Raw genomic sequence first — 11,960 nt, forward strand, 5'->3', positions numbered from 1 at the left:
GCGTACTGCTTACAATTTAACGTATTATTATTCGGTAGATTGTACTACACTAACTTAGTTATCATTCAAACTTCTTTGGTCAATTACAGATTAATTTTACTTCCCAACAATTTCATATAACTACCGAATAATAATACGTTAATTTGTAAGCAGTTCGTTGAGGTTCACAATCTTTCGACAGTTTACAATCTCGCGAGATAGATTACAATCTAACGGTTTTTACAATTTGACGGTGACATATATATATAAATGAAATAAAACAAATTAACGCACTATTTAAGTAAAATCATACTTAATATAAATAAAAATACAGTTCACATATTGCTTTATTAACTAAATTAATTAATAACGTGATTTCTTTTCTGTCAGTAAAGTTGGTCGCGTCTTCAAAGTCGCTTTAATCTGTCCGATAAATAAATCCAGTGAAGATGTCTCTTTGAAGTTTGCTTTGTACTTTTCACAGTATTCCAGAAATACTGGATACAAATGTTCCAACACCGCGTGGTCCAAAGTAGGGAAGAGATGATGAAGAGCGTGGTGTCCGAAAAAGGTCATCACTTTAAAGTGACTGTCATTGATATCTCGTCTGTCCATCACCGCTTCGAGCTCGTGCATGCCCCAATCAGGTGTTACATCACTAAAATTAAATTTGTATGTATTAATATGTACCCAATAAAAATCTACATATTTTTGCTAGAGTCTAGAGAAATATTTCTTATGGAATACGAACTGTATGGGGTTGGGTCAATATTAAAAAAAAAATGCTTTTACTTTAATACTCAAACGTTTGCTATTAAGAACATATTGATATTACATGTATAATATATATTGCGAAGCTATATACTTATAAATGACCCTTAGATAACACCACACTCTCTTATATTCTGAGTACAATCCTATCCATTTTCTTGATAAATTGGGTCCAACGATCATGTTATTTGTATTAAATCTGCCTAGCCGTTTGATTATTATAATTTTTATTACTTTTTATTACAAACAACAACTGTAACTTAAAACACACAAAATATAGTTCCCATTGGATATTTTCACATGCGACATTGACGTTAACGGTTTTGTGCGAATAGTAATAATATCGCCATCGCATGGTCAAAAAAAATGAAATGCAGGGGACCATTATGTGGGTCAAATTTTGACCTCTCAGTCGATTTATCGCCGTGACCGAAATAAGTTATGTTATTCGCAGGTAATCTCTAATGCGCCGTATTAATCCTAAGTCTTAGGTAGTCTTAGAACTTAAGTAGTGTTTTAATACTAGTGGTATGATAGTATTATTAGTGTTTTAATCCTAGTGACAGCCACCTCAGTATCTAGGAATAGACATGGCTATAAAATATGAATAAATGTTTGCAGACAAATGATCACTTGAAGTTTGATTGAAGAGACACTAACAAAAATGAAAACAGGAGTCAGGAAAAACTGATTTAAGAATACAATTTACAATAAATTACCTACTCTGCTTATGGTCGTAAAAATACTGCGATCTCTGTAGCAATTGATAAGGTAATCAATTATTGCAAACATAAATAACTTAATGTGTTATAACAAAAGTAAAAGCTTTTGTCTTGTGATTTATAATAACTACGGGTTGGATTTTGAATAACGTCGCACGAATTTGATGATACTGATTATGCAGGAGTCTCGGGGACTCATTGGAACACCTCCAAGTAATTTTTGCTGCCGGAAAAAAAAATCTTTAAAGTTTTGTGTAATGTATTGAAATTTGTAAGCGGATTTGTAATGGCGGATTCATTTTCTACTTTTCTATTGATTATAAGAGATGTTACAATCTCTTTAAAAAATCGTTTTTTTAATTAATCGATTGTTAATTGTACGCGTGCATTTTGATTTGTTATGATTTCTGCACAAATGAACTTAGCGATAATATGTAGGTATGTCCCGGTTGTAGATATTCTTGTAATCTCGCCGAAATATTATGCCAATGTCGTTTATGTTACGTAAAATGTATCGATTAATATTATTAGCTCATTTTGTTTGTCATGTGAAAACGGGGTTTTTAGTTATAAACATTGTACCTTTTATTAATTTACATTGGTTATAATACCCAAAAAAGAAAAGAAAAAGGACCTAGAATCAAAGTAAAGTAAAATTTTTATTCTTCATTTTTTTTTTTTGCAAGCACTGAAGTGATGTGGCCGTGTGGCGCTGGCGAGTGGCAACATCTATTTAGCGCCAATCGATAAATTCTGTTTAACGTTTAAAAAATATTACGTATTACGACTAAAGACTGAACTGGTTCTCAAAAAATATAGAGAACAATTACCTGAAATATCGTACAATACTTCATTATAAAGTACATGTGGCAACCCTAATTACGTTGTAGGTACATAACAATTATACTTTGCGGACACCGGAAGCGAAAATATAAGTAAATAATTTACCTGACTTCATCTCCATCCTTAAAGATCATGGGATGATGATGAGCTGCGTTGGAAGCAATAGTGAAGAATATAAAACTAGCAGTGCAGTTAATCCATAACCACGACACTACAGCATGATAAAACGAAGTGCCACTCGTCAGATAGATCCATATTGGTAATAGTAAACCAATGCCATCATGCCATCGGATGTGATGAGTGAAGAAACCGGGACGTAAGAAGATAAGGCTGGTTCTGAAAAATTAGGTCAAATGATCGACGAAGCATATGAAATAACACTCCAGTGCAATCACAATAAGAGCTCAAAGTGGAAGATAATGTATAAGCCTTATAAGAGAAGGGCATACCTTATACTATAAGGTATGCCCTTCTCATGTCATAGCCTGGACAAAATTAAAACATAAAGATTTACACCTGAAGTATTACTGTCGCACTAAGCACCCAAGTTGCTTTTAATGGCTATTATCGCCCAAGTCTCGCATTAGCAAAACCAGCCTTGCGATTCTGTAGCTCACTTTTCGAACTCACACAGCGGTTTTCGCAGCGGCGGACGCGTTAAAATCGGTCGTGAAGCAGTAATTTTACGATTTGGCATTTTGATAAACAGCAAGCTCCCTCTTACAAACCGCTGTGTGAGTTCGAAAAGTGAGTTACAGAATCGCAAGGCAGAGCTTTATGCAGTACATATTTCCAACACACGACACCTAAGCTTACTGTTGTAGGCAAACCGTAATAGATTAAAATTTGTTGAACGCCTAAGTTAATTATACGTTACCTTTTTAAAAAGTTTAAGATAAACATAAACGGAAATACAAATTGCTCAATCACAATTGCATAGTCAGCATAAAATGGTCGTTCTTTTCGTGGATTCCAGAAAATTATCGGCTCAAATCCACTGACTTCTAAGTCCATTAGAGTATTTGTATAAAGGTGGTGGGATAACACATGCGACACTCTGAAATCTCTGAAATAACGTTATCAATAATTAGTAGTAAATCTTGGCGCTTAATAGCTTGCCTCAAGTTTCCGTCTCTGTTGCTTTGATGATTTTTTACAGCATTCCTTTTTCTAAAATAGATAATAGTATGTCGTCCATTTAATATTATGTGTAAGGTCTTTGATGATGTTTTTTCTCATTGAACGAATAATTACTCACTTAGAAAGAAAAATGTATGCATAGAGTTTGAGCTCACGACCTTATGGTAGAGGATGTAACTATCAAAAACTAGGCAGGTTATACAGTCTAGTAAAGTATAGAAACTGTAATTATGATAAACTTTTACCTTAATAGAACTTAACTAACATAGATTAACTAAAATTAAAAACTAAAACTAAAATTGTTACATACCTATACGACCAAAGCGCTAAGTTGAAGTAGTACATTCGGAAATTGGGCCCTCTATGTATATAATTGTGTGCAGCTACCAATATCCACGCTAAGCATACTGAAGCAATAAAACAAGCGGCCGTTGCAATCCAATAGTTTTCCGCCCAAGAAGCGATTGTGGAAGCTGCTAAGCAAGTGGCAAGAAGACCATCAGTCACCATGTCCGAACGTCTATTTTCCATTTTAGGAATTGTTTTAAGCTCTTCCCATACCCTTCTCTTCAATGATCGATAAAAGCCATCGTCTTGAAACGTGAAAGGTGAATTTCTTGGGGATTTCGCGTCTCTTATATAGAACTTTGATAACATTTTCTCGGTTGACGGATTTAGATGGTGTGCCTCGAAGGCCTCGGTAACGTCTAAGCCCTAAAATTATACTCATTTAGAGGTTAAAAACACTTAAAGAAAAATTATTTAAAAATAAAATTTTTGGCATGCTAAAAAACTGTTCTATTTATTATTTATTTATTAACACTTCGTTGCATATACATAAATATAGTACAATTGACATAATTAAATAAAAAGGAGAGCAACTGGCGGCCTTATCGCTTTCGAGCAATCTTTTCTAGGCAACCACTGTGAGAAAAGAAAAAAAAAGTATTAAATTACATAAGGATTTTATGTGACATTATAAGTGATATAATATGTTTCAATATGAATAAATTGATTTTGAAGTTTGAAATTTATTAAATAAGAGCAGCTATATTATAATTTTCATAAGCCACAACCTTTATTTAATACTAACTGTACCCCGCCACGCTTCGCCGTGCCACATTGTGATTGAATGGTTGAGAAATGAGAAACAAAACAAGGAATACATTTCATATAAGTTTAATTTTCCAATATTTATGGAAAAAAAATAAAGAAAAACAGATAAAAACAATCCATGATGCGGATTATATATCATGCTAAAATTTCAGCTCGATTGGTGCAGAACTTTTTGAGTATTGGAAGCGTACACAAACCAACATAACATATATATATATATATATATATATATATATATATAGATGACCTCTTTACTTTTGTGTTTAGACGTAGGTACTGCATTAATCTTTAATGTCAAATAACATTACATACACTTACATATAAATGATTACACTAGAGTTAAAAGTAAAACATTGCTCCGAATGCTACAATGCTGGTGTGCTTTAACATTCTCAGTGTTTACGGAAACGTTTCGAATATATTAATTACAATAATTAATGTAAATTTGATAAGGTTTTCTTTTAAATTTCGAACATACAAATCTGCAACTTGAAACACAATATACCTTGCTTAATTCCAACCACTCCCGACCACCAGGATGTCTATCGATAAAACTCTCCAAGTCGTAAAGTTTGTCGTGCACTCTCCATAGACCCTCGGCTCCATCGTCCATAGCTTTGCCAGTCAGCCATAATACGGGATCCTTCAAGCCCTCATCTCTAAGAGAAGGATATTTCAACTGCGGAAAACTAACATGTGTCTTTTTTTCTTTCGCCCTTTGATGAGCGATTTCCACAAAATCCTTAGGCGCCATTTAATCACTTTAACATTAACAAAATAAATTTCTTATGGTGCCGTAAGAAACAATTACACTGTCTTCCCGCCTTTTAAATATCGAAAACGTGCAATTTCTCCCGAAGTTTGTAAACAAATGTTATTTATAATTACATAGATATAAATATAACGAGGCGATACCGTTTCAATTTTATCACAACTATTGTAAACAATACACGATCTTATTAAAATACTACAAATTTACGTACAACATTCTAACGAGTTAATGCTGTCAAGTTATTTTTTAATCCAGAATTAACTAATTATTAAGTAGTTCGTGGAAAGCTAGGGGGATAAATAAATTCAATAGGCTCAGCGTCTCAGTACTATAGGAGCCCTTAGGGAACATAGAACATTTTGTTTTAACGCTCATCACGAGCGACAATGGGTGACATTTTATTAATCTTATCAAGTTACCCTTTAAGTCACAGTTCAAACCGAAACTCTCCTTCTTCAATAGTAAAATTAAAAGTTATTTAGAATAATTCGTTGTAAGTCAATTGAAAGTTAGTTACCCACTTATTTATTGAAGTTATATTCTAGTATTTTTATATTTAGAACACGTGTTTCGTAACATTACAATTAAACAGTGTGAATAAATAAATATTATTTTGGTGTTTTTATTAAATCAATTTCATATACGACGGTGATAGTATTTACTAATAATAATTTTATTGATTAATTTTAATATATTTTATCGTTAATCACTACTGCATTTTAGTTATTTTTTTCCATACTCCAAAGAAGTAGGTATATCTTCTTAGGCGTGTACATAACACACACTCTTGTTTTTTTATTTATGTGTAAAGGTTGTCTTTTTCAAAGCGTATTTCTTTCAGCCCACTATTTATGTGCCCATATATACATATATTATTAATGAAATAAAAATAATTAACGCATTATTTAATTAAAATCATAATTTATTAATATAAATAAAAATACATTTCACATATTGCTTACTGATTTACAGCATTAACAATGAAAATCATGATTTTACTAAGAAATATTATATAACTAACTGAATTAATTAATAGCGTGATTTCTTTTCAGTTAGTAAAGTTGGCCGCGTCTTCAAAGTCGCTTTAATCTGTCCGATGAATAAATCCAGTGAAGATGTCTCTTTGAAGTTTGCTTTGTACTTTTCACAGTACTCCAGAAATACGGGATACAAATGTTCCAACACCGCGTGGTCCAAAGTAGGGAAGAGGTGATGAAGAGAGTGGTGTCCGAAAAAGGTCATCACTTTAAAGTGACTGTCATTGATATCTCGTCTGTCCATCACCGCTTCGAGCTCGTGCATGCCCCAATCAGGTGTTACGTCACTAAAATTAATTGTATCTGTTAATATATATGCCCAATAAAAAACAACATATTTTTACTAGTCTAGAGTCCTGTTAACACGGTATTTATTAAAACAGTCAAAATCTGTTATAACGAAATCGAAGGGACTACTCATAATTGGTCGTAAAAACCGATAGTCGTAACAGCCGATGACGTTGTTATTAAGTACCCTAATACTTAGAATTCAGCCAGGACCTTTGATATTGGTCAATATAACCGGTATGTTGTTCTAAACGATGTCGTCGTAAACGGTTTAGACAATATTTCTTATGGGATTAAGTCGCACAGGATGGCGTCAACATTTAAAATAAAAATCTTTTACTTTAACACACAAATTAAGAATATATTGAAAGTACATATATACGACGATGGAAATCACTAATCAGAAATAATCAAACAAACTAAATATATGTATAAATGACCCTTAGATAACACCAAACTCTCTTATATTATGTGTACAATCCTATCCAATTTCTCGATAAGTAGGGTTCAAAGATCATGATAAATTTGTGTTAAATTTGCCTAGCCGTTTGATTATTATAATTTTTATTAGTTTTACAACAAACAACAACCGTAACTAGTTAACACACAAAATATAGTTCCCGTTGGCTATTTTTACATACGACGTTGACGGTTTTGTGCGAAAAGTAATAATAGTAGCTATCTTAGGCAAATGACGGTGCGCGGGCGCCATCCCATGGTCATTTGTAGTTTATCATTTGACCTTTGACCATGAATTGTCCCCGTGACCGAAATAGGTTATGTTATTCTTCCATGCGCCGTATTATTCCTCAGTCTTACGAATAAAGAAATTAATTATTGTATTTAATACTGGTGTTATGATAGTATAATAAGTGTTTAATACTAGCGACAGCCGCCTCATACATACCTATAAAATGTGCATAAATGTTCGCTATCATAAGATACCGAGAGTTAAACAGTTTGATTGAAGTACCAGTAACATAAATGAAACCGGAAACAGGAGTTTCATTTCACTGTAATACACGAAAACTGATCTAAAAGGATACAATAGTAATCGTGTCTTTTTTAAATTTACAATAAAGTACCTACTCTGCTTACGATCATAATAATACTGCAATCTCTGTACCAATTGATAAGGTATTATTGAAAGTAAGTAACTTAATGTGTTTTAACAAAAGTAACAGCTTTTGTCTTATGATTTATTATAACTAAAGTATATTTGTACGCGTGCTCACGTTCTTGGCGTTACAATAATTTATTGATATTGTTTTTATATCTGATAAACAATGTTTAGTTTTGAAGTTAGTAGATTTTAACAATTGTTGCAACAAATTGTTTTTTTCGACAATTAGGTCAACGACACTTCTGAATATCTACAAAGTCAACAATCGTAACCTCTTATTTGATTTCTTATGATTTCTTCATAAAAGAACTTAGCGATAATATGTATGTCCCCGTTGTAGATATTCTATCAATCACGCCGAAATATCACGCGAATGCCGGCACCAGTGCCGTTATAATAATTTTGACTGTTGGGAATGCATTAACAATAAAAAATTTATACATTAGTTGTAATACACAAAAAAGAAAAGAAAAAATACATAGTATCAAAGTAAAGTACAATTTGTATTTCTTTATTATTATATTTAAAAAAAAATTGCAAGCACTGAAGTGATATTGGCGTGTGGGGCGACATCGATTAAGTGCCAATCGATAATTTCTGTTTAACGAAACATTATTTACGACTAAAGACATCGCATCATGCGAAATAAAGTATTTTCGTATACTCTATTGTTCTCAACGAGTGTTGAAACATATATAGGACAACGACCTGAAATATCGTACAATACTTTTTTATAAATTACGGGTTACAATAATTAAAATAATTAATTTAATATAATTAAATTATAATTACCCTAATTACCTTGCACATAAAAATTATACATTGCGGTCACCGGACGCGAAAATGAGTAATTACCTGACTTCATCTCCATCCTTAAAGATCATGGGATGATGATGAGCGGCGTTGGAACCAATAGTGAAGAATATAAAACTAGCAGTGCAGTTAATCCATAACCACGTCACTACAGCGTGATAAAACGAAGCGCCACTCGTCAGATAGATCCATATTGGTAATAGTAAACCAATGCCATCATGCCATCTGATGTGATTAGTGAAGAAACCGGGACGTAAGAAGATAAGGCTGGTTCTGAAAAAATAGGTTAGCTAGTATCGGTCAAATGATCGACGAAGCATATGAAATAACAGTTCAATCACAAGAAGAGCTAAAAGTGGAAGATGACGTAAAAGGTATGCTCTTCTTTTGTCAAAGCCTAGATAGAATTGAAGCGTTAAGACCTGAAGCATCATTGTCGGAAGCACCGAAGTTTATTTAAAGGGTATTATCGCCCAATTCTCGCTTTAGCACAACCAGAGCTTAATGCCGTACATATGGAGATTCCTAACACATTTCTCCTAAGCTAGCTTATTGAGAATAGATAAAAAATTGTTGAACGCTATAATATACGTTACCTTTTTAAAAAGTTTAAGATAAACATAAACGGAAATATAAATTGCTCAATCACAATTGCATAGTCAGCATAAAATGGTCGTTCTTTTCGTGGATTCCAGAAAATTATCGGCTCAAATCCACTGACTTCTAAGTCCATTAGAGTATTTGTATAAAGGTGGTGGGATAACACATGCGAAACTCTGAAATCTCTGAAATAAGGATATCAATAATTAGTAGTGTAGTAGGTATATCTTGGCGCTTTATAGCTTGCCTCAAGTTTCTATGTCTGTTGCTCCGATGATTTTCCTTTAAAGCCTTCCTTTCTCTATAAAAAAAATGGTGCCTGTACTTATGTACGCGCGTAAGAAGTTATACTTCTTTGGCTTTCTTTATTTTTTTAAAATAATTAATAATAAATATTTAGCGTTAATAATTTAACCATATTTAATATTTATTATATTATTCAATTATTAATTAATATTAATAATAATAATTATTTATTATTTTATTATATTAGTAATTCCATTTAATAATTAGGTATTATTCATAACCTTTTAACTAAGTAACAATAGGTCTTTGTGAAAAAGCATTGCTAAATTTCTTTGAAAAAATAATTAAAACTCCTTTATTTGTTTAAAAGGTACTACAAATGTCATTATGTAAATTCTTGGCATAGCTGCTAACGTCACGCATATTCTATTTCTTTTGACTTGTAGATTGTCTTATTCCTCGCGCGCGCACGCTCGGCGTCCATACTGATAATTTTGTGTCACGGTGCGCGCGCATCGTTAAATTTCACTCTCATAAATTTTTCATAACGCGCCTAAAGAAGTATAACTTCAACAATATGACGAATAATTGCGCACTTAGAAAGGAAATCTTTTAGCATAGAGTTGTAACTCACCATCTTATGGAAGAGAATGTCACAATCAATAACGAGGCAGCTTAAATAGAGTTAAGTATTAGCTATGCATAGTATAATTCGAAGTAAGAAACTGTTATTATATTAAACTTTTGCCATAACAAAACTTTACTAACATAGCCCAAATAGTCACTAACACTGCCTAATAACACATCTTAGATCTGAAATAAATGTATATGTTCAATATAATTACTTACCTATACGACCAAAGCGCTAAGTTGAAGTAGTACATTCGAAAATTGGGCCCTCTATGTATATAATTGTGTGCCGCTACCAATATCCACGCTAAGCATACTGAAGCCACAAAACAAGCGGCCGTTGCAATCCAATAGTTTTCCGCCCAAGAAGCGATCGTTGAAGCTGCCAAGCAAGTGGCAAGAAGACCATCAGTCACCATGTCCGAACGTCTATTTTCCATTTTAGGAATCGTTTTAAGCTCTTCCCATACCCTTCTCTTCAATGATCGATAAAAGCCATCGTCTTGAAACGTGAAAGGTGAATTTCTTGGGGATTTCGCGTCTCTTATATAGAACTTTGATAACATTTTCTCGGTTGACGGATTTAGATGGTGTGCTTCGAAGGCCTCGGTAACATCTAAGCCCTAAATTGATATCCATTTAGAGATTGAGAAACACTGATATGACATATGAAGAATAATTTAGAAAAAATATTTTCGACATGCTAAAAATTGTAAGTGATATGTGTTTTAATATGAATAAATTGATTTCGAAGTTATAAATTTATTAATGTGAGAAATATTATACATATGAGAGCAGTTGCTTTACTATAATTTTAATATTTTTACTCAATATTACCTATTTACTTTTGTGTTTAGACGCAGGTACTGCATTAATCTTTAATCCCAAATAAAATAACATACACCTATATATACACTAGAGCAAAACATTGCTACAATGCTGGTGTTTTAACCAAACATTCTCAGTGTTTACAGAAACGTTACGAATATATTAATTACAATAATTCATGTAAATTTGATAAGGTTTTCTTTTAAACTTCGAACATACAACTGCAACTTGAAACACAATTACCTTGCTTAATTCCAACCACTCCCGACCACCAGGATGTCTATCGATAAAACTCTCCAAGTCGTAAAGTTTGTCATGCACTCTCCATAGCCCCTCGGCTCCATCGTCCATAGCCTTGCCAGTCAGCCATAATACGGGATCCTTTAAGCCCTCATCTCTAAGGGAAGGATATTTCAACTGCGGAAAACTAACATGTGTCTTTTTTTCTTTCGCCCTTTGATGAGCGATTTCCACAAAATCCGGTTCTTTAGGCGCCATTTAATCACTATAACAGTTACCAAATAAATTTCTTATAGTGCGTAAGAACTAATGAAACAATTTGATTGTCTTACCGCCTTTTATATCTAAACCGTGCAATCGCTCCCGAAGTTTGTAAACAAATGTTATTTATTATATAACGAGGCGATACTGTTTCAATCTTATCACAACTACATATTTCGTAAACTATACGCGATCTTATTAAAATAATACAAACATTATATTTTCATAAAAATTAAGTAAATCGCAATTTGTCTATTACAAGTACAACATTCCAACGAGTTAATGTTGTCTAGTTATTCTTTAATAGATGAATAAGTTAAAACAAACAATTATCTTTCTTCTTTATTAAGAAATTTTTAAATCGTTCTGCTAGTATGCCCTACTACTACGTTGCCCTGATTTATATATTTTGTGTTGTCTACTTAGCTAACGTTCTGCTATCATGTTTTGTTTTGTGTTCTAAATAAATAAATACACAATTAGCTAAGTATTAAGTACCACTTATGTATTCGGAGTCGAGCCATTAGAAGGCAATAATATATAATAATAAT

The 11,960-nt window shown here is 32.7% G+C and overlaps 2 protein-coding genes across 3 annotated transcripts; both read right to left on the bottom strand.

Moving 5' to 3' along the window:
- Positions 1-308: 308 nt before the first annotated feature.
- LOC125052965 (cytochrome b5-related protein-like) lies at positions 309-11,424 on the bottom strand. Of its 2 annotated transcripts, XM_047654082.1 has the most exons (6): positions 11,389-11,421; positions 5,077-5,313; positions 3,766-4,169; positions 3,193-3,381; positions 2,421-2,651; positions 309-637 (listed from the first exon to the last, which is right to left on the bottom strand). In XM_047654082.1, exons 1-6 carry the CDS (start codon positions 11,404-11,406, stop codon positions 343-345), a joined length of 1,374 nt encoding a protein of 457 aa, XP_047510038.1. In that variant the 5' UTR covers positions 11,407-11,421; the 3' UTR covers positions 309-342. The 2 variants fall into 2 exon arrangements, with proteins under 2 accessions (XP_047510038.1, XP_047510039.1); XM_047654083.1 differs by lacking the exon at positions 3,193-3,381 and having other exon boundaries at positions 11,389-11,424.
- Positions 6,236-11,581, bottom strand: LOC125052966 (cytochrome b5-related protein-like). Its single transcript, XM_047654084.1, has 6 exons — positions 11,481-11,581; positions 11,152-11,413; positions 10,300-10,703; positions 9,201-9,389; positions 8,647-8,877; positions 6,236-6,667 (listed from the first exon to the last, which is right to left on the bottom strand). Exons 2-6 carry the CDS (start codon positions 11,404-11,406, stop codon positions 6,373-6,375), a joined length of 1,374 nt encoding a protein of 457 aa, XP_047510040.1. The 5' UTR covers positions 11,407-11,413; positions 11,481-11,581; the 3' UTR covers positions 6,236-6,372.
- Between the last annotated feature and the right edge of the window lie 379 nt (positions 11,582-11,960).

Source organism: Pieris napi, chromosome 10, assembly GCF_905475465.1.
Source record: "Pieris napi chromosome 10, ilPieNapi1.2, whole genome shotgun sequence".
In the NCBI taxonomy this organism is placed as follows: domain Eukaryota; kingdom Metazoa; phylum Arthropoda; class Insecta; order Lepidoptera; family Pieridae; genus Pieris; species Pieris napi.